The sequence below is a fragment of the Mus caroli genome, chromosome 16 (assembly GCF_900094665.2).
Source record: "Mus caroli chromosome 16, CAROLI_EIJ_v1.1, whole genome shotgun sequence".
NCBI lineage: Eukaryota > Metazoa > Chordata > Mammalia > Rodentia > Muridae > Mus > Mus caroli.
In genome coordinates, this window is record NC_034585.1 from 86267700 (window position 1) to 86291158 (window position 23459).

The following is a 23459-nucleotide window of genomic DNA, read 5'->3' on the forward strand; positions in this document are numbered from 1 at the left end:
GAAAGAAAGAAGAAAGAAAGAAAGAAAGAAAGAAAGAAAGAAAGAAAGAAAGAAAGAAAGAAAGAAAGAAAGAAAGAAAGAAAGAAAGAAAGAAAGGATATGACAGACCCTACCTGGTGGCTGTGAGCATTGGAAACAGTCTGGCGTGATACCTTCTTTTGAACTGGTAGGAGTGGGAAGAGACACCAGTGAAGTCCAGCTTGAAGTGAATAAATAAAACAGGACAGGGTGGGCTGAAGGTCAGCGCCGTGTGCAGGGGATGCCCTGGGAGTCCTCTCCAAAGCAGCTGTGGCTTCTACATTTTCATTCCTGGCTGCAGCCCGGAGCCCATGGTGCCAAATACGGGAACGCTACTCTGACACAATTTAATCTAAGAGTGAGTTCCTCCAACCTAGGACAGCCAAGAGTCAGGGCTTCATGTGTCAGCATCAGGGGAAAGTGACAGGTGGGGTGGACATGGCAACATCCCAGGTTCACACCTTGGTCACCATCTTCTCCTTGGGCTCCCATGTGCCACCTTGTAGTTGGGAGTGGGTACACGGGTACTTGTGTCTTTAGAATCTTCAATCTTCTGCCTCTACCATGCCTGTCTGTACTTAACTAGCCCCAAATCTTCCTTTGCCCCCATGTCCTCCTCCACACACACTTCCTGGAATTTTTGCCTTAAGTTTAAGCCATTGGTGCACTCCAATAACACATGCCCTGCCCTGCCCTGCCCCCCCACCCCCAACTCTCTGCCATCTTCCCTCCCATGTTACCTGGCCATGAAGTCCTTTCATACAAAATGACAAAAGACCTGGAGGCCAATACATACACACGTGGACACTGGGTAAGTCAGACATTTTGTCTCTGTGACAGGGCCCTAAGGAGGAGAGTCTTATTTTGGCCACACATAAATCTGTACATTCTCATACAGGGTGGTGACACAGAACACCATGGCAGCAGGGACATGTGGCAGGGCAGGCTCAGTTACCTCATCAAGGCTTAGAAACAGTGATAGGAAGAGGACAGGGACCAGATAAGGCATGCCTCTAGACATCTTCCTCCAACCAAGTCCACCTTCTATGTCTCCAGAGCCTCCTAGTAATGCTAGCAGATTATGTCTCCACCATGACTTAAGAGATGGTTGGTTCATTCCTTGCCCATCCTCCTATCCGGGATTGGGCACACCAGTTGGAGACTGAGCACATGTGAGCCTTTGGTGTGTGCATGCGGAGGGGACATGCAAACTGTAAGATAAACTCATCCCCCATTTGGCTGTTCCTTGCAGGCAGGGAGAGCCTCGCATGCCCATCAAGAACTCCACAGAGAATCTGGCGTGTGGTGTATGCCTGTAATCCCAGCACTGGAGAGTCTGAGGCAGGAGGATCATGATTTGGGGGTCAGTCTGGGCTTCATAATGACATACTGTCAAAAGTTAATAAATTGGTCTGGGCATGCAGGCAGCTCTGGGTTCAGTTCTCAGCACCACAGAGGCAGGTGTGGTGATTTGTACCTCAGCATTTGGGATGTAGAGGCAGAGGGATGAGAGGGTCAAGTTTACCATCAGCATAGATAGTTCTAGGCCAGCCTGGGATACACATGGCTTTATTTAAGGGGGAAGAGGGGAAGGAGGAAGGGAGGGAAGGAGGGAGGGAGAGAGAGAGAGAAAGAGAGAGAGGAAGGGAGGAAGGGAGGGAGGGAGGAAGGAAGGAAGGAAGGAAGGAAGGAAGGAAGGAAGGAAGGAAGGAAGGAAGGAAGGAAGGAAGGAAAATGTAATAAAAATAGCATCTGCAGAGGAGCTAGGGTTGTGGCTCAATGGTAAAGCTTGTGTTTGACATGTGTGAGACCCTGGTTTCTCTCCCCAGAACCACAACAGTGGGTGAATCATCACAGGACAAACACAGTTCATAGCAATGGTGCCCTCCTTGTAGAGCTGACATATGGTAGGGTCCCCATCTCTTACTGCTTGTAAGCCACATTTGCGTATTTCCCACGGCCCTCACTCTTGGGGCTGTAGAGGAGGTATGGTGTTGGTGGCGGCCTTTGCCTCTCCTCTCTCCCCTTTTTCTACAGCACAGTCATGCCACGACTTCTGCCATCTTGTCATTCCCTTCACTGTGTGTGGCAGAGAACCCAGCGTAGAGCCTGTGCTGGGGACAGTGGCACAGTTGGAAAAGGTTCATTTTTGTGGAAAGGCCCTAAACCAGGAAGAGTTCTCCATTCTTGTGATCGCTTGACTAGTGTTCATATTACTTGGTGCTGTGTGTATTTGGTATTTAGTCTCCCCCACAAGTGTGGCGGCCTCACAGAAGCATCCCTGGGTGGATCCTGGAGCTGCTGACACGGACAGGAGCTGTCTGGGGTTGGAGGTGTTTTTTTTGTGTTCTGCAGGAGTCAGTATGTCCGGGACCAGGGTGTTGCCAGACCCCTCCGAAGCCATTGCCTCAGGGTTGAGAAGTGCACTTCCCCACCACGCAGCCTCTTGTGGGCTGGTTAGTCAAGGGTCTCTTATTTAGATTTTATTTCTATTTATGTGTATGTGTGTATGCCCTGTATATGTGGATGGTGCCTGTAGAGATCAGAAGAAGGCATTGGATCCCCTGGAGTTACAGGTGGTCACAAGCCACCAAATGGGGATGCTAGGAACCAACTTAACTGCTGGGCTACCTCTCGAGCCCCAGGGGTTTAGGTTTGGTTTGGTTGGTTGTCTTGTTTTGTTTTGTTTTGAGAAGACTCACTGCCTTGACTCAGACTTACTGCAGCCAGCGCCTGGAAGTCTGAACTCCAAGACCAAGGTGGTCCTCAAATAGACCTTATAGGAAGTGGTGGAAGAAAAGATGTTGGACCCCCTGGGAACACAGGTGGTTTCTTTTTATGGTTCTGTTTCCATCGAGCATTTCTGATAGAGAAAATAAATACACAAAGCTTTCTGGACTCTACTGCTCTAGCCATCAAATGAGATGTTAGGTAGCATGATCAGTTGAGATAGTGTGGCCTCACATGAACCTCCAGAGGCCCCCGAACAGAACATCTGGGCTTCAGTGGGCTCTGAGGTGCAGGTAGCCTTTCTGTCATAGCCATTGTAGCTGCCGAGACCTTTTGAATGACTGCCCATGTGGCAGCCCTGAGCTGCCTTCAGCTGAGCAGCTGTGGAGACAGAACCTCATGTCCCATGCACTTGGACAGCTGTAGTTTCTGGTTCTTGTTCCTCTCCATCCTGGGCATCTGAGCATCTTTTCTCTCTAGAGCTTCCCTTCTGATGTGGCCTGAACAGGGTCTCCTAGTATTTATAGGTCAAAGCTCTAACCCTGAAGACCACAGGATTTGACTGAATTTGGAGATAGCGTCTTCAAAGATGTGTTTAAATGTTACCCTGGGGCCTTCGGAGGGGATCCTATTCTGAGGTATATGAAGCAGAATGGCGGCTGTCCTTTTAAGAAGAAACCTCACGTGAATGGACACCATGGGTTTGTGTGCAAAAGAGAGGCAAGGTTTTGTGGGACACAAAGAAGAACCCTGCCAACACCTTGACTTGATCTTGGACGGCCGCCCTCCCGGGCTGTGAGGAAGGAAACTTGTGCTTCTCAAGCCACCCAGTCCGTGATTGGTCCTGGCCACCGGGACACACAAAAACACCACCCATCCAGCAAGGCAAAGACATAACAGCTAAGAATGTGGACGTAGGTCCTACTTCCTTTGTTGTTTCTTAACCGGGGCTTTATCAAGCTGTTTATCCTCTCCGTGTCTCTGACTCCTCACCTTCTCATCATGAGGAATGGCAACTAGTCCACAGGATTGTTGGTGAGGACGGAGTTGTTATCTACAAGGTCTGCAGTGTCTGGTTCAGCACGGCTGCTTACCACTGCCCACTCCTCTGGCTCAAAGCAGCTAAGTCTGATTCTCCCATGCTCCTACCATCCTCTTTGTCCATGAGTCTTAGTGCATGAGACTGAAACAAAATACCCGTGGGTAGCTAAGTTATAAGTAATTTTTATTTGCTGGTAGTTTTGGACGCTGAGATGTCCAAGATGCAGGGGCTGTGTATGGTATAGCCTTCCCCATGCATCACCCCAGTTCAGATGGATGGAAAAATTAAAGAACACACACAAAAGAACAGAGTGTCTGCCACACGTTCATATCTGTATCCCAGCCCTTAGATAACAGCACTGCTCTTTCCATGAGTATAATCACCCCCAGTTACCTCTGAAGTCCCACATCTCTGCAGAACAGTATGTGAACATTGAGGAACATGTCAACAACAACAAACTTAGTCTACACTTCCTCTTCTGCAAAATCTTCCCAGACCTCTCTGGTCAAAGCTACTGCCTCCTTCATCCGATCCCCATAGAAACACAAGTCAACCCGTGCTGCTGTAACACTTTCATTTGCCTTGCATACCTGAAGGATTTACTTACAGCCATTGCTAAGAAAGCCTTAAAATCTTGGGGGATAGGACACATCAGAAGTGGGTGCTCAAAAAGCTAGGGAAGCATGTGTGGAGACACAAATGCAGCCAAGAACGAAGGAAAATTCCAGACTATAAAGTACCTGTGCCAGGAGTCCGCCATCAGAAATCCAGAATGGCGTGCTGCTCACTGCGTGCGTTGTCACAGCAAAGCAGTAGACTCTCTCTGGAGGAATTCCATTTCCACACTGCTCCATGGCAAGCCAGGTAGACCAGATGGCCCTTCTTGGAAGATGATGATGTTAATTAAAAATTATGGCTGCTTTTAAGCTTCTTGGGTTTGCGACTGAGTGAGGAGGTTGGGTGCACACTCTCAGACAGACCCAGCTAACATGCCTCACCGTGCGTCCCTTACACAGGCTAGAGTGAGATACTCAAGGTTCAGCCACATCTTTGATGCCCTTCATGGCATCTCCAACCTCCCACCACAGGCCTCACACTAGCTCCTGCTTTCTTATCAAAATCAAACCCTGAGAATTTACAACTCTCCTGTCCTGGGAACTGATGACGTCTCACAGCTGTGCTCTTCCAGAGGCATCTGTGAGCCAACAAGGGTAGAGAAACCAGTCCAGGATGCCAGGGTCTCCAGAAGACAAGGTCCCAGGTGTCTCATCCATCGCTGCCTTCGGTTCCAAGCACAGATGATGCCTTCCAGGAAGAGTCTACACTTTCCTGGCTGGGAGGCAGGGAGGATTCACAACACAGCTGTGGTACAGAGATAAAGCCAGAGAACATGGCATGAACAGTGTTGCCCGCTTTTCTTACAGAACAGACCGCCGCACATGCCACTCTGCCTGTGATGTTGGATGGTTCCTAATAGAATCAGGATCCTAGGAGGACCAAGCTCAGCCTGATTAGGACAGGAAAAGTGTAGCTCACGTGGCAAGAGAGACTAGCATCCCAGAGAACCCCCACTTCCCACGTACAGGTCCACGCTAACAACCCCTGTTGTACAGACAGGAACTCCAGGCATCCAGTCAACACCTACTCAGTCGCTTAGAAAAGGGATTCGGGATGAATGTCCCTGGAAGCATCGTGCTGTCATTCCCTTGAGATGAAAACCTTCACCCAGGCCTCCACACCACGGCTCTCCTGCCGTTCCTCGTTGTATCTGTGTTTGTTCTGACATTGCTACCCCCTTCCCCCCCCATAACATGGCCTTTTCTATGCCCTGTGTCTCCCACGAGTGTCTGTGTTCACCTAGCTGCTTCTACAGCACTGTTGACTGGCCCATTCTTTGTGTGTGTAGAGTGTGCAGGTGTGATTGTGAGTGTGTAAGTTTGTGATGCTCAGAAGTCAACCTCAAGCCTCGTTCCTCAGAAGCTATCCACTGTAGTTCCTGAGATCGTGTTTCTCAGAGACACTGGAGCTTGCCAAATGCCAAGCCAGGCTGGCTGGCCAGCAAGCCCCATAAATCTGCCCATTTGTGTCCCGCCCCCAAGTGCTGGGATTGTAAGCATGACTCCATGCTAGCTTCATAATGTATGTTCTAAGAAGTGAACTCAGCTCCAAGCAAGACGAATACTTCACCAAGGAAACCACTCCCAGCCCCGCACCCCCCTCCTTCAATGCCACATGTTTTAATCTGCCTTTCCTGAAGGCTCCCCCCTAGACTTGTGGGTTTCCCTTAAGAAAAGAACCGTCTCTGCTCACTTCTGTGTCCCTTCGACTTCCTAGAAACTTAATAGCCATTGACCAACTTATTATAGTCTTTGGCTTCTTCATAAGAGAAACCAGGCATGTTTATTTATTTCCTTCAGTGTTTAGCCGCTGTGGAAGCTAATTCAGGTTTCAAGTCTCACTGAAGAGAGGAGAGTCTTTTTTTTTTTTTTTTTTTTTTGAGCTAAGTACTTCTGAATTCTTTGAAATTCTACAATATCTGTAGGCTCATGTATTGCTTGGAATAGAGAGGATTTCAGTTCTGCTGGTCAAGTATGCGCGTGACGGTTTAGGGGAATTTGATGACCTTTTAGGGCTGAGATATTTTCAAAGTCTGGTCCTTCCAAAAGAAAATTACAGCCTTGTCCCCTCTCTTAAGTATATTTAAGGAGACTACATAAACTTGGGAGCCTATATAGGAATTTCCTGTGGCTTTAATGGGGGGGGGGTTGCTTTTTAACTTTTTGGAGTCCTTGCAATATTATTTCAGCTGTGGGCCAATTTTAGTTTTGAGTCACCCTCCATCCCTGCTCCGTGGCCATAGAAAATCATTCACTACACTTTGTCCTTCATCTTTCCCTGAGTCAAGCTTCCTGCATCCTGATACCCAAGGGAGCAGCCCCAACCTTTACACCCGCTAAAGAAAACTTTTAAATCGAATGACTTTTCCAGTTCCCCTGCTTTGAATAATGGAGGATTTTTAAACCTCTTGGTTTTTTCTAAATACTACTTTTTTTTTCAAACAAAGGATATTTGGGGAGGTTAGAATACTTTTTTCAAGTCTTTCATGGTTCTCTGGGTCTGGAAATCATCTTCATGGTATCCCAGGGTCAGTTTAAAGAAAAGAAAGAAAGAAAGAAAGAAAGAAAGAAAGAAAGAAAGAAAGAAAGAATCTAAAGCCAATGTGGTTACTGTGTGACGGCAAACCTCACCAAATCTTTGCCTTTAACTGGGTTCTGGGTCCAGAGGCCAGCGTGGCCATTTCACATCTTCAGGAAGGCTTGCTTGAGTTAGACTTGCATAGGTTAGGATTCTGGGGGTAACAGCTCAAACCTGCAAGCATCCCTGGGGTCTCAGTTCTCGGCTGGATGCTGTGGGTATGTTACATCCAAAGGCTGCTCTGTCTAGGGCAAGGTGTACCGCAGCCCTCAAGTGCATCCAGAGCTGGCCCTGAGCCGTGTTCCCGCACCTCCTGCTGTTCTCCAGAACTTGTACCCAGAGGAGCCTCCAGAATCCCAAAGAGAGAGGCATCTCTCCCAACAGGACCTCATTCCAGTTTCTCAGTCATCCTTGTGTCTTCTGGTCATGACTCCCTTGTTGTAGAAAGCAGTTGGCGGTTCTCAGCGGGGACTCTTGGCAGGTGGTGAGGGCTCTCTGTCCTGTGTATTTTAGTCCATTACTCCTGGGCCAGCCTGACAATTCCAGCCTTTGCTTTCTTGTTAGAACAGTAATACACTCAGCCTTGCGGGTGGGATGCAGTAACTTCCTGATGTACTAGGAGGGTGGCATTAACTTGGAGAGGGGCAGTGTCACCTTCAGCCTGGGCAAACAGTACAACCATCAGCCTTGTAGGGGCAATACGACCTTAGCCTGTGGGGGGACAATACCACCTTGACCCATGTATGTGTGTGTGTGTGTGTGTGTATACAAATACCACCTTCAGCCTTGGGGTGGGAACAGTAGAACCTTTAGCCCACATGTGGGGTGCAGCACCACCTTCAGCTTGGGGTGCAGTACCACCTTCAACCTGGGGGGTGCGCAACACCACCTTCAGCCTTGGGGTGCAGTACCACCTTCAGCCTGAAGGGCCAGCACTACCTGGGGAGCAGAGAGTTGAAATAGCAGTGTCACCTTCAGCTTCAGCCTAGGAGGCAGCAGTGTGTTCAGCAGGGGAACCTTTCACTAGAGGAGACACCACTTCCAGGGTCAAACCTTTGCAGCTCCAAGGTCTGAGATGGACCCTGGAAGGCCAGCATCTGCCTTTCATCCTGCAGTGCAGCACGACGCAGCACAGCCATGGCGAAGATCACAAAATCACCAAAGGAAGAAATGAGGCACCACACAGGCATTTTTTGGTTTTTGTTTTTAGAGACAGGGTTTCTCTGTGTAGCCCTGGCTGTCCTGGAACTCACTCTGTAGACCAGGCTGGCCTCGAACTCAGAAATCTGCCTATCTCTGCCTCCCAAGTGCTGGGATTAAAGGCGTGCGCCACCACTCCCAGCTTGTGGCATTTTTTTTTTTCCTGTTTGGTTGGTTGGTCTGTTGTTATTGTTGTGGGAGATGAGGACTCTCTACATGGCTCTGGCTGTCCTGGAATTCGCTATGTAAACCAATCTGGTCTCAGACTCAGAGATACACGCTCCTCTGCCTCCCAAGAGCTGGGATTAAAGGTGTGTGCCACCACTCTCAGCTTGCAAACAGGCTTCTGAAGCCAAAAAATTGTATGCAAAATGTGTGTGGGTATTTCGTATTGTACATAGGGCTTTTTATAGCTGGGTACAAGAGCCCACAGGGCCCAACAGCTGCCCTAAGGGGACCGTGATGTAAAGGGACATTTGTGAGACTTGCTGGCCCACTGTTAAGGTTGGTGCTGCAGACAGTTCATTGCAGTGCTGAGCACTGTGCAAGAGTTCTCCTATCCCTGCCGGCAGGAGAAAACTGGAAGTACCGGGGACTGTGTCCACGAGGGACCCAGCCACAAATGCTGGGGCCACATTTAGCTATTGAACAAGAAATGGCCCAAGTCCCGGGTTCTTGGATTCACCCTTAAGACAATGGATTAAAATAGGGCAGGGACTGAATATGCCTTCCACAGCTCAAGTGTTTCCTAGGCGACTTCCTCAAGAAGAAAGGTTAAAGGATAAAGAAGTGGAGTGAGTGGGAGGAGTCTCGGCATCCCAGAACCCTGCGCTCACCCGGCTGCTGGGGGACTTTTGGGTCTGGCTTCCTTCTGGGGGGCATTGCTAAGACAGATGTTTGAGAAGGCGCCATAGCAGGCTGAGCCATCTGTGTGACTGGGCCCAAGTTTAGAGACAAGTGCAGGCTATGGAGTCTAACTCACCTTGTAGCTTTGAGGTCAGGCTCGGTGGTGGATGGAAAGGCGTGGAGAGCGTTTCTATAACGATAGCTTAATTCCCGCCGGTTTCCTGGCACCGTCTTGGCTACCCTGGGCTGTTCCATCCCAATGAGAAACAAACCGAATGGTGCAGAAAGGGGAGGGAGCAAAATCTACGACTGTAACTCTAGGAAGTCTGGAAGCGGAGAAGAGTTCACCAAGATCCCTGATACCACGATTCCCTAGACGGATAATTCTCATTAGGTAGCTATCTCTCAGTCCTGAACCCAGACAACCCCCGTGAGCGAGGGAGGAATCTCTGAGGAGCCCTTGGTAGGCCCCAGGAGCTTTCTCACTGAAGATTCACTGGAGGGCGTGGAGGGCGTGTTAAATCGCAGTGCCCTGGGCCCCTCTCCCAGAGAAAGTCTACTTGGCAAAGTTCTGGTCATTTGTTTACAGACCCAGAGCATTTGCAGGTGCTGCAAGGGCGGATGTGGTCGGGGGGTGGGGGCGGGGGAGGGTGGGGATGGAGTGGGAGTGGGGAGGGCGGGAGGAAGAGGTCACAGTGTTCTATTGCGCCCCCTTGTGACAAGTGGCAGGAAGGCACCCACCACCCCCACCTCTCAGCGTATGTATTTTACAAATCCAAGTTCTGTAATTAAATAAAGACCATCTAATAAAAAGAAGTATATGTGGGGGACCACTTTTTTATTATTTAAAATTTTAATATGTATTTATTTATTTATTATATGTAAGTACACTGTGGCTGTCTTCAGACACTCCAGAAGATGGCATCAGATTTTGTTTGTGAGCCACCATGTGGTTGCTGGGATTTGAACTCAGGACCTTTGGAAGAGCAGTCGGTGTTCTTAACTGCTGAGCCATCTCACCAGCCCCCAGGAGGACCACTTATATGTAAAAAAAAAAAAAAAAAAAAAAAAGGTGGGGGGGGACCAGCCCTGCTCATGGACTGTTACTGAAAATCTGTGCATCTGTGGCAGGGGTCTGCACTGATAAACCACAAAGGTCCTGTGTGAACAGAACTCCAAATAAGAAGCTAAGTGAACAGAGAGCTGGCCTAGCTCAGGGCAGCTAAGGGCCTTCCCTTCCAGCAGCCGCGGCCTCTACAAAGGCCTCGTGGGCGCTGCCTGCGGCTGGCAGGGCTTTCCAATTTGCTTGAGGCCTACTGCTCAGATCCACAGGCACCCCACAGCGTCCTCGCCTGGAAAGTCTTCCCGGTCATGTCTGGATGCATCTGCCTGGTCCTCATATCCACCAAGAGCCTTGGCACAGTTACTGTAGACTTTAAAAGCTGGTCTCGGGATAACCACATATCTGAAGGAAGCCTGCTGAGGACATAGGGTCTAGAGAACATGCATGGCCTCTGACTCTCTTGAACTCTCTGTTCCTTACCACTGTGGACAGGAGGACCAGGGGCGAGCTGGCCTCTCTGAGCCCTGGTTTCCTTGTCTGTATCATGAAGATGATTCTGGAAATTTTGAGAACCACTCAAGGCAGCGGTCAGCTCCCGCAACAGTGGCTGGTGTGGGAGCGCTGGTGGGTGTTAGCAGGTCATTTAACCCTTTCCGTGCTTCTGATGGATTTTTCCGTGTTTGCTACCTGGATCTATGACCACAGGCTTTATGGTGTAACACAAGGGGGATTTATCCCTTTACAGTTCCAGAGTAGAAAGTCCGAAGTCAGGGTGCGGGCAGAACGGTCCCCCTTCTGGGTGCTCTGTGCTGCTTTTCTGCTTCTGGAGTTGACAGTGATGTGTGGGGTCTCTGCACCGGGCTGTGCCACTCCAGTTTCTACAACTCAACCCACATCCCCAAGCTGATGAGGCCATGGTGCCACCCCCACAGTCACAAGGACCTCGGGAGTCTTCGCTGTGGAGCTGTAGGCTTCCCCAGCCTCGGACTAAAAGTTCTCCTAAATGGTTGTGTCTTGCAGGGTGCTCAGACCTGCATCTCTTAGATATGCTGACCCCGACTGAGAGGAAGCGGCAAGGCTACATCCATGAACTCATTGTCACGGAGGAGAACTATGTGAACGACCTGCAGCTAGTCACAGAGGTACCAGCAGCCCTGGGAGGCTGGGGTTGGGCCTGTGGGGATGGCAAGAGGTGGAGGCCCTGCCGAGGGGGCCATGCCCTGTCTCTGAGCCTTGGGCAGTCTCTGGTGTATGGGGACTAACACAGGGTTTTACCTGAGAGGAGATGGTCACATTTTTCCCACAGGGCCTCCGTGTGAGACAGAGAGGCAGTTCTTACCGGAGCCAAGGCCAAGAGCTCACACGTCCCAAGCTAATGACTAACAGAGAGATGCCTTTGGGTTATGATTTGGGACTCTTGAGTTTTAGCTCGGCCACCAACTGATTGATGTCATCTAGCTAGTCACGTGACACCCCAGACCTTAGTGTTGGCTCCTGAGGACAACAGCTAGCCGCACACAAGGCTCTTGAGTTACTTCTTGTGTCCCATAAGCTCTTGAAAAATCCACCGTTAGGGCTGGACATGAAGACATGTTCCCGGGGCTCTGTGAGGCTGCTGGCCTGGGATGGGCTGTCCTTGTGGGGAGCCAGTAAAGGTCTTGACGCTCTGTCTGAAAGGATGAAACGGAGTTTGTGATCCCTGCTAAAGGGAAGTAACCTTTTAACCCACACGCAGTGAGAGTGACCATGTCAGGAGGTAGGTTTACAGAGCTAGACCTGAGAGTCACCTTCAACATGAAAAGTCCCTGTCACGGTTTGTAAACTGGTACCCCCGAGAATGTCATGAAACTGTGATGACACCTACACATCCAGGAGGGAGAGTGATTGGCTCTTTGGTGTTATGGGAGTTTCAGGCTAAAAATGCTAGCCCACAAGTGTTTCCCAATTGTGTTGTCTCAAGACGTCTGCCTGCTATTACATGTATGGTCAATGTGTGAGGTATGAGGTGTCACCTGCTTCCATGTGGCAGCCTGGGCAGACGTTACCCAGTTCACCATCAGATTGGCAACTTGTGCAGAACAAGGCTCCCAAGGATCAGCTACAAACAGGCCACGTTCCTGTGCCCAAAGAATGTCAGAGGAGCCTCTGCCCCAGGTGCCAAGGACTGCCTTGTGGGCAAGGGATTAGCTCCATGGAGTCCCACTGAGGTCTGTGATTAGCTCTGAGTTATCCGTTCACCCACCCAGAGCCCAGGAAGAGGGGAGCATTGTCCTCTCCGGACCCAAGTTCAAGTTCAGTGCTAGCTTTGTGGTTGCCTCCCTCAGACCCATGGCTTGTCGGGTTGTAAAGAAGGTATCACACATCTCCATAGACTTTCTCAAGCGCTCCTGTCCTCTTGGGCCCCTTCCTCAGAGTGGGTGGGGGAGGTAGTCCCACTTATACATTTGATGATCTAGTAGCATCCTAGCTTCCTGTCGGTGGAGCCAAGCTTCCTCCTCAGAGGTTCTCCTGGGCTCCCCTTGTCAAGCACTTGTCCCTCCAGGAGAAGGTGCCGTCTCCAGTTCTCTCCCTTGTGCTAAACAAACCCGAGTATGCACGTAGTTGTGTGTGTGTGTGTGTGTGTGTGTGTGTGTGTGGTATGTTGAGCTAACTGTCTGCTTTCTGAACGGCTTCGTTTTCTACACCTGTAGATCTTTCAGAAACCCCTGACGGAGTCTGAGCTGCTGACAGAAAAAGAGGTTGCTATGATTTTTGTTAACTGGAAGGAGCTGATCATGTGTAATATCAAACTGCTGAAGTAAGCTTTTCCCCTCTAACCAAGGATGCTGCCCCTCTGTGGCATGTGTGCCAGCACCTCTGTGTGGTCTCTCTGTGCTCCTCATGCATGCCACCCACGTGTCTTTCTTTCCCCGCCCACTCCCACCCGCTCTCCATCGCTGTCCTCCTCCTGGGCTCTCGTTCCTTCCAGAGATACGCTGTGGATTTCTCACAGTGGGGAGTGAACTGCGCGTGGACACAGGTTCCTGTTCTGACTGTGGCTCCAGAATTTCCTGAACTGGGACAATTCTGGCAGGGGTGGGCAGTTCCAGCCCCAGGGTCTAGCCTTGGGCCTGGGTTCCCAGCAGTGGCTCTCTGTCTCTTGAGAGTGTGAGAGTGTGGGATGACTCTCCACCAACGTGAGCAGATTATCTCAAGAGGGTCCTTACAATTGCCTGAAGCCATGTATGCCTCGTACCTGTTTAGTCTGCAGAGGGTCTGCAGGGCCAGAACTAAGGGACCCAGGCTAGACCTTACCTCTTTGAACCTCAGTTTCCCCAAGTATACCCTTAGAGGATTGAATTGGACTACAAATGGACCACAAAGATCTCAGTTCATTAAAAAAATCAAAGCAATCAGAACACCGATTCTGTCACAAGACCCCAAGTGTGATGTCACTAGAAAACAGACTAAGATCTGGCCCCCAAGGCACAGCAGCTGGGGGCTTGTCCCAGGGCACAGAGCAAGGCAGCTGAGGGTCAGAGCCACCCTTCCTCTGACTGAGCATTCTGGACAGGATCCAGATGTTCCCATTTGCTCCCGAGCTCTGGGAAGCTGCCATGGTCTAACCAAGTCCCTGTGCACTTGTACAGCAGCTTCGGGTCCCTCGGTCTGTAGCAGGCGTAGGCAAGGGCGTGGAGCCAGGAGAGGTGAGCAGGAAGCAGTAGGCACGGGCTCTCCTCCCTCTGTGCCAGGCTCACGCTCTGGAAGCTGTCTGTGCCTCTATGGGGTACCAGACTCTTGGGCTCTCATTTCACTGTTACTGTCTAGCTGGGTCTTTTTGGGGGTGGGGGTGGGGTGGGGGAGGGGGAGATGGCTTTATAGCCAGTCCCTGGGCCTCTGTGTCCTCATCTGTAAAATGGCAGTTTTGTTATTTTTTTCTGTGACTATAGCAAAAAACAAACAAACAAAAAAACCCTGAGGCTACCCTCTCCATCAATAAAGAAAAAAATGTTTCTTTAGCCTTGGGGCCTGTAGGTGAAAGCCTCATGGCAGATACCATGACAACAAACGTAGGGGGCGGGACTAAGGAAGGGGTCATGTGGCAAGCCAGGAAACCAGAGATTCGGGGTCTGACTTGGGTTTTTCGTTTTTGTTTTTGTTTTTTTTTTGTTTTTTTTTTTTTTCTTGAGGCAGGGTCTCACTGTTACCAAGTAGACCCAGGCTGGCCTCGAACTCACAGAGATCCTTCTGATTCTGCCTCCCGAGTACTGGGATAAAAGGCATGTGTCCAGCACCCGGCCTCTGGCTTGTTCTTTTATAACAGCTTGCTCTAAACAGAATTAACCACACACCACGTTACTGGGCAGTTGTAGTGGTGGGGGTAGAAAGGTGGGAGATGTGTCTGTTATCCTCAAGTGTCCCTTAGAAGGCTAATGTCTCCCAACTGGACGTTAATGAGGGCTGGCCACTGGCTTTCCCAACTTTCCCCTCCTTCACACACACACACACACAGACACACACACAGTCAGTCACACACACTCACTCACACACGTTCCTGCTCTAGTCCTGAAGAGACAGCCCCTTGTGAGGCCCGGTCTGTGTGCCCTCCTCTGTTAGCTCTGACCTGCTCCATTGCCCTGAGGTGAGAACTGTGAATAATGTTGACAGCTGGAGCATCTAAGAGAGGTGGGGTGACTTCCCTCAAGTCCTCTGGGCATGGCGCCCAGACTCAGACTCTGATCCACCTTCCCTCACAGAAGGTGTCAGGAGGCACAGTTCCTGTTTTTCCAGCACCTTTATCCTTTATCACAGCGGCGACCTCACGCTGCTGACTCTCCTACTCTTTCATTATAGCAGCGAGATCCGCCATGACCAAAGCAACTCGGGGAGGAAAGGGTTTATTTGGCTTATGGTTCCATCTTGCTGTTCACCACTGAAGAACGTCCGGACAGGAACTCGAGCAGGGCAGGAGCCTGGAGGCAGGAACTGATGCAGAGGCCATGGAGGGGTGCTGCTTACCACCCTGCTCCCCATGGCTTGCTCAGCCTGCTTTGTTATAGAACCCAGGACCACCAGCCCAGGGATGACCCCACCCACAACAGGCTGGCCCCACCCACAATGGCACAGGGGCCTCCCCCATGGATCACTAATTAAGAAAATGCCCTGCAGGCTTGCTTACAGCCGGATCTTATGGAGGCATTTTCTTCATTGAGGTACCTCTCTGATGCCTTCATCTGTGCCAAGTGGACATAGATCTTGCCAGCACGGTTATTGTCCAGAATTTGGTAAGATTCTATTATTGAAGACAACACATAACATCATGGGGAATCAAGCCAATGCCAACCTAAAAGCTTCACAGCTACTAGTGTTTATGGTGCCAGAAAAGCCTGTGTTGATGGTGTTGGGGCAGAAGAGTAATCGATAGTCTTACCCAGCCTTGAACCCTGAACCCTGTGAGCTACAATAATGGCTGGCCTGAGAAGGAGAGTGCTCAGTGCCTCCGGAACATTAAGGGATGCTAGGACTCTATGACTGTCGCCGTCCTCTCAGCCCGAGGACATCCGGTGGAGCCACTGTGAGCTTAGTGAGCGATCTGTGACTGTCCTTAGCTGGTTCCTCCCCATGTTGATCATGGCCTCTCATGTGTGATCTTTCTGTGAGGTGGCAGCTCATCAGAGGGCCCAGTCTTCTCATGGCTGTGGCTGCGACAGCCGACTCACTGGATCACCTTCTATTTCACAAGTCTACCTGGGCAGTAGACCATTCTAGAAAGAGATTCTCAATTGAACCTAGCAGGTGGTAAGTCAGGCCATGACTTCAAGCTGGGTTTCCTGGTTAGACAACTTGATTCTAGCGTGGTAATAGAATAGATTATCAGAACGCAGGGACTGACTGAACACCTTCAAGATAATGAGCTTTGTGCCCCAGACCCACCTTCTCTACTCTTCCACCATCATTTAAAGAGGAGGAAGCCGGTAAAAGACCTTGTATAATCCTTCCAGAAGAGCTGCTTTTGGGCAAACGATGGACTGAGGGGCTTAAGATCAGCTTGTACCATGGTCCTTCATTAACTACCAGTGGCTAATACTAGAACAAAGTTCCACACCGTCCCTCCTGTGGAACCTGGGCCGTCCCAAGGACACCCAGCTGCTGCCTTTCCCAAGCCCCAGATGGCCATTGCCACCCTGCCCCATGGGAGTATGCCCTAGAGGGGAATCAGTGCTTGCTTATGTGGCCGACTGTCCCCCAGGTTATCTTCCTCGGCTTTCCCAGGACAAGGAACCCTTCTTAGCTGAAAAAAACAATGTGGGAGAAAGAAAAACAAATGGCCTGAAGATTTTTAAAGATGGAGACCTGCATAGTGGAACCTCCTCGAAATTGCTTGGCCTTACCCACACCTCATGGTTTCTCCAATGTGACCATGAAATTAGCCACGGGACACTGTAGGGATGTCTCCATAGGACACCTCCATAGGACACCTTCATAGGCCATCTCCATAGGGACACCTTGCAGCCTTGTCCTGAAATCATGTAGTACACCATCCACCCACACACCTGCTCACTGATTCCCCTTCTTGTGACCGGAGCAATTGAACACCTGGTCTCACTCTCCTTGCCACGGGGAAGCTGAGCTATATGCTGGTAAGACTACACACTTACAAGGATGGCCACTCTACCCTGGCCGCATGGCTCTGCACACTGCACACAGCAGGTAGACCCAGGATCAGACACTGCCTGTCCGTTCAGCAGCTTCCCTCAGCCTCTAGGATAGGAATTGTCTTATTTTATTTCATAATCGTTTACCTAGTCAGCTTTAAGTTAGACACACCAATGATGCCGTGAGCAGAAGAGATACTTCACATGATCATTTTTATCTGACGGTGGGAAATACGATGAGATTGTTTGTGGCAATGGATTTGAAAGCTTGCCTTTCTTTCCATTACTGGCATAACTTCCCTCAGAGGATGAGGGTTCCAGAAATGGGCTCAATGCTCAGACTGAGCCAGCCTTGGATATCACCATAGGTAATGCAGTGGGACAGCCACACAGGGATCCTCTCTGAGGTATAAAGGAAGGAGAAACACACGGCAGACAGTCACCATGCTGGACAAAACTGCCCAGGCCACCCCTCTGTGTAGTACTGGACTCATGTCTTTCTCTGTCCCTCATCTCCCAAATAGATGCTCTAGTGGCTCTCCCATCTGTGTCTCTCACATCTATTCCATTTCTCTGCAACCTGAAAGTGTGAGGTATTGCCAAGGCAGCGACAGTGGGCGACTCACCTCCCATGTTTCCGTGCAGAGCGCTGAGAGTCCGCAAGAAGATGTCTGGGGAGAAGATGCCGGTGAAGATGATCGGCGACATCCTGAGCGCCCAGCTGCCGCACATGCAGCCTTACATCCGCTTCTGCAGCTGCCAGCTCAATGGGGCTGCCCTCATCCAGCAGAAGACGGACGAGGCTCCAGAATTCAAGGAGTTCGTCAAAGTAAGGGTGACCCTGGGGACTCTCTCCAGAGTGTTGTCTTGAGGTGTGAGGGGCTCATCAAAAGTCCACAGGCATCTTTCCACTAGTGGCCTCCAGGGATGGATGGAAGTCTTCAGTGGTACTGAACCGGCAGGTGTGGGTCTCAATAGAGGAATGTGCTTGGACAGGAGAGCCATCCGGGGTCTGAACGCTTTGAAATAGCGTCAGAGATGCGTTGTCCATGTATTTGTGGTATTTCTTTCTTTCTTTCTTTCTTTAAAAAAAAAAAAGATTCATTTTATTTATTTTATGTATATGAGTACACTGTAGCTGTCTTCAGACACACCAGAAGAGGGCATCAGATCTCATTACAGTTGGTTGTGAGCCACCATATGGTTGCTGAGAATTGAATCAGGACCTCTAGAAGAGCAGTCAGTGCTCTTAACCACTGAGCCATCTTACCAGCCCTATTTGTGCTATTTCTGAGAATCATGTCTAAATCCTTAATTTCATTTTCTTGGCTCACACACACAAGAGCCTACCTCTTCATGTAGCATCAATGTTGCTAGCCTCTGCCTTTCATGCATAGAGGGACCACCCAGAGTCGCCATAGCCCTGGGGTCCCTGTTTTGGCTTGCTTCTTGTTACTGTGATAAAAACCACTCTGACCAAAGGCAGCTTGGGGAAGTGGAGTTTATCTGGCTTACAGGTTATAATCTATCGTCGAGGGGAATGGGGCAGGAGCTCAAGGCTGGGATCTGGAGGCAGAGACTGAAGCAGAGATCTTAGAGGAAATGCTCCTCACTGGCTGGCCCTCGGGCTCAGACTCAGCCACCTTTCTTAGTCCTTGTCTACCTGCTAAGAGGTTCTGCTGCCCAGAGGGCGCCCAGCCTTCTACGTCAGTTAGTGATGTAAAACACACGTCCCACAGACCAATCTGACGAGACAGTGCCTCAGCTGAGGCTCCCCTTTCCCAGGTGTGTCAAGCTTAGACATCATTAACGCCTCTCCCAACGGAAGATCGTGGGCGTGAACTCTGGGCTTTCCATTGGATTCGGTATGAGGTGCCACAGCTGGTTAAGCATTGTTTGCTAAGTAAGCAGCATGACTCTGTGCCTCAGGCTTTTGGAGGTGACCATCCTCACCTCAGGAATCATGACAGTGAGGTATCTCTGCGGCATCTTCGTGGTCAGAGCCTCCCATAAGTGCAGTGCTCTGTGTGAAGCTCAGGTGTTTCTCTGAGTTGAGGGATTTTCTATGCTAACCAATGAATGAGGTGGTTGAGATATCTGTGGTGGGAATGAAGGCTGAGAAGTGACTGAGGCTGAGACAGTGCCAGGCCGCCAGCACCACAGGCTGCTGTAACTTCAGCCAAGAGCTCAGTTCCCGGGCACGGGCAAGAGTCCTTCCCTGTTTCAACTTCGGGGCAGGCTGATGGAAGCCCAGGCCAGGGGCTTGCGGTCCCTCCTCCTCCCCCTCCTTCTACTTCTCACTAGAACTGCTTCACTCTCCTCCTGTGTTTCCAAGATGGCAGCATCCACAAATTGACATCAGGGCCAGGGGCTGATGGTTTGGGTGTCAGAACTCCAGATACCTGTGCCTAAACCGGCTTTAAACAGGACCCCACTCTTTACTGATGAGAGACAAGGATTTTTTTTTTTTTTTTTTGCCAGTAGAAGGACTCTTATCCACTAGAGGCATTAATACAGTTGGTAAAAGTGGGGTTGGGAAGCTGGGTGGCTGGGAGGATGATTCGGGGTAAGGCACTTGCTAGGCAAGCACGAAGAGCCACTTTCCAATCCCAGCACCTACAGAAAAGTAGGAGAGAACCAGCTCACACATAAACACATCCATATGTACACACATGTACACACACACATAAATACCAAGTACATGCTTACTTCAAACGAAGTAGGAAGAAAGACACTGAGCCATTGGCGAAGACAAATTGGCGGAGACTGGAGTTTTATCCCTCAGGTCTCTGCTCCACGATTCAGCCTTGTCTGGGGTCACTGAAGCCTGTGCAGGCTTCACCCTGAATGAGAGAGTTATAACATCAGTCCTTCTGCTTCTCTGGCACTCAGGGGGGTTTTACTCTCATTGAATAGTCTTTTGACTCCTTTGGACCCCTGGCATATCATGAAGGTTTTCAGACATCTGGAAGAAATTCTGAAGCCAGAATGTCCTTTCACGGAAGGTATGCAGGCAGGGTGCAGGTAGGTCCTATCCAGGGTCCCGTCCTCCCTCTACACACCGCCTCAGCCTGGATTATGACAGCTGGACAAGGCCTTCCAACTCCAGGCAGCTCAGCCACTCTCCAGGTGGATGGGTAATAGGCAGGGAGTCCTAAATGAAAAAACGTAACTGTTACTGGCTTTGCATTTTGCAGATTTCTGAACCACGTTAAAAAAAAATACCATCTCCCCTTTCAGAGACTGGCAATGGACCCGCGGTGCAAAGGAATGCCTCTGTCCAGCTTTATACTGAAGCCTATGCAGCGTGTCACAAGATACCCGCTGATCATTAAAAACGTAAGTGTGGCCCCCCTATGCCTTCACCAGCCCAGGGAGGCTGGAGGCGGGGACAGAGTCTCTAGCCAGTGCACCTGGGAGCTGACGTGTGGAAGTCATGTGTCCATATGGTGCTGAAGCCATCTGCTTGGTAACTGGGAGGGGAAAAAATGTTTTGCTTGAAAAAGACTAATAAAACACAGCCTTCAGATGGCAACCGAGTGGCTTCAAAGCCAGGGAATGAGAGATTTGTTCTTGATGCTTTCCCAGAGCTGGCATGGTGCCTGTGGGCAGAATTTGGAGCAACGCACGGGCGTGCACACACACACACACACACACACACACATACACACACACACACACACAGAGAGAGAGAGAGAGAGGCCTGGTCCCCACCACTGTCTTGGGAAGGCTGCTCCCTGATGCTCCTCCCTGTACCAGATACCTGTTTTTCTCCTGTCCTTTCAAGATAGCTAGTTCCAGAGAAAATAGAACGAGTGTTTCCATATCCACGCTGGCTCAGCTGCCCTCTGAGCCTTAGAGCTAGAGACAAAAGTGTGCTGGGAAGTAGAAACCAGTTCCTTTATCTGAGAATGGTGTTCAGAAACCTAGCTGTGGGTGCAGACATGCTCATGGCTACTCTGGCATGTGGCTGTCTGCTCTCTCTCTCTCTCTCTCTCTCACACACACACACACACATGTGCACACAAACTGCACAAATTTGATCAGGCTCCTCATCTGTAACCAATCTCTCTCCCACATAAACCTCAGCCCGACCCAGCTCCACCCAACACCATACAGTGACGACGGATTCCCTGATTTCATTCATTCGTGAAGTGTCTTCCCTTATTAACTTCTATGTTTAATTATGTGCCAACTCTGGAAACAAGCCTTTGTAGTGAGTTTAACCAACAGGGAGAAAACAAAAAAATCAAGAACCAAGAGGCATAAGTATTTAGAAGGAAAACACAAACTAGTATCGTTAGAACACAGTTCTTGCTCCACGGAGCATCTAAGGAAAGACCCGAGGGCTGGCAACTGAACACAGATTGGGGAAAGTACGATAACTAAGCCTTTTAAGGACTTATTTTTATTTGCTGCGTGGAGTCTGCATACCTGGTGTCCCCAGAGGCCAGAAGAGGGCATTGGATGCCCTAGAACTGGAGTCACAGATGGTTGAGCCCACACGTGAGCACTGGAAGTCCAGGGCTCGTTACCATGGCACACAGGTAACGGAGAACAATCGGAGAACAATTTAACTTCAGGAGTCAGTTCTCTCCTCCACCATGGGTCCCATGGGTTGAACTCAGTTTTCATGGTTGCATGACGAGTGCTTTCACGTGGCTAGTCAGCCATCTTCCTGGTCCATAAGACCTAGAGTCATAGCGATATAAAAGAAAACTTTAATCCAGGACACGTGTTCAGTAAGGAAAGTGATTAAGTAAGCATGGTAGGTTTGTACTATGAAAACTATTTTAAACTATTTAATTCATTGCACGCCCCATCCTGGATAGATACCCAGCCCTGCAAACAGCCTGATAAGGGCTATGCTGTGGCATTTGGCTAGAACAGGTCTGCTCAGGGTTAAAAACAAACAAACAACAGAACACACAGAAAAATGTATTTGGGGGCTAGGGAGGTGGCTTGGCCAGTGGAGTGCATGGGATGTCAGTATCTATGTAAAAAATTGGACATGGTGGTCTACTTCAGCACTAGGCGGCAGAGATGGAGGGCGTCCTAGCTACCCTCACCTGATTGGTGAGCCCTGCGTGCCATCCAAACATTCTGTCTCACAAACAAGGAAAATGGCTCCTGAGAGATGACAGCTGAGTTTGTCCTCTGCCCTCCACTCATGGGCACACACACTTACATACGCATGTGTCCTGTCTCATTTAGGACTTTGCTGCTGGGAACAGACACCATGACCAAGGCAAGGTTTACAAAGGACAACATTTAATTGGGGCTGGCTTACAGGTTCAGAGGTTCAGTCCATTATCTTCAAAGTAGGAACATGGCAGCATCCAGGCAGGCATGGTGCAAGCAGAGCTAAGAGTTCTACATCTTCATCCAAAGGCTACTAGTGGAAGACTAACTTCCAGGCAGCTAGGATGAGGTTCTCAAAGCCCACGCCCACTGTGATACACCTACTCCAACAAGGCCACACCTCCAAATAGTTCCACTCCCTGGCACAAGAAAATACAAACCGTCGCATGTTCTCACACGTGGACGAAACATACATATGTGAGCAGGGGAGCCACTCTAATTGATTTCCAGAATGCACAGGCATCAGTGGCTCTCCGTGCTCTCAGGGCACACGAGCACGTGGCGTAGGACACCTGTCCTGCTCCACCCAAAGGTGCCTTGCCTTCTCCTAAACCTTCACTCCTGAGTTAACGGGGTACTGTTCAGTTCCAACACCAGGATCTCATCCTTGGTTCCCTCGGGGAAGTGAGCCGGAAAAGAGCAGCTACTGGCTGCCAGCAGGGCGCCTGGCTCGTTCTCCTGGTCTCTGGCTGAGTTGCTTGTTCTGTGAAACAGGATGAAGGTTTTTGAGGAGAAACTGAGTCCCTTCAGCTGCCCTGTTCTGCATGCTACCTAAGATCTGGGATGTCTCTGTGTGAAGCCACCATTCTGAAGGGCAGGTTATACTGAGTTTGTGCTGGGACATTCAAGGGTTTGGGAGTGGGCTGAAGGCCCAAGGGCGGGGCCACTCACTGCCTTCCCACAGCAAGTGTAGCCCTCACTGAGCCTGAGGCTGCTCACTGCTGCCAACAAGCTGTGGCCATGACACCCTGGGCCACAGCTACGGTGGGCACCATGCAGGAGAACACTGTGGTTTCCATGACAACGGGCCCAGGACCATCTACACTGAGGGAAGTGTCCTGATGAGGCTGTTGTCTTCTGTACAGATCCTGGAAAACACTCCTGAGAGCCATCCAGACCACAGCCACCTGAAGCATGCCCTGGAGAAGGCGGAGGAGCTGTGCTCCCAGGTGAACGAGGGAGTTCGAGAGAAGGAGAACTCGGACCGGCTGGAGTGGATCCAAGCCCACGTGCAGTGTGAAGGCCTTTCTGAGGTAGCCACCTCCTGGGCGGGACCTGGACCCCTCCTGGTGCTGGCAGCCAGCAGAGCAGGGATGAGGCAGATCTTTCACTTCCCTCTCCAGCCAGTGCTTATTCTCCCAGCAGGGGTCTCTCCCACTCGTTAATACAACTGACGAGCAGTTTTAATTCAAGTATATTACTTCCTATTGCCAAATTTTTTTCAAATGTCCTGGTTTCTTTTGTGTATCCTGTTCAAATGTTCATGTTTCTTTCTTCCTCTTCTTCCTTTTTCCTCCTCTTGCTCTCCTCTTCCTCTCTCTCCCTCTCCTCCTCCTCTCCCTCCTCCTCCTCTCCCTCCTCCTCTCCC

The 23459-nt window shown here is 50.2% G+C and overlaps 1 protein-coding gene across 4 annotated transcripts in view; it reads left to right on the plus strand.

Annotated features, from left to right (window-relative positions):
* Itsn1 (intersectin 1) overlaps positions 1 to 23459 on the plus strand; it is a 187515-nt gene that overhangs the window by 147136 nt on the left and 16920 nt on the right. For all 4 annotated transcript variants that reach the window (XM_029470688.1, XM_029470690.1, XM_029470689.1 and 1 more), the window contains 5 exons: positions 11115 to 11236; positions 12785 to 12891; positions 17375 to 17558; positions 19970 to 20068; positions 22957 to 23124. In XM_029470688.1, coding sequence (XP_029326548.1) covers positions 11115 to 11236; positions 12785 to 12891; positions 17375 to 17558; positions 19970 to 20068; positions 22957 to 23124 — 680 coding nt within the window. The remainder of the gene's footprint in view (positions 1 to 11114; positions 11237 to 12784; positions 12892 to 17374; positions 17559 to 19969; positions 20069 to 22956; positions 23125 to 23459) is intronic.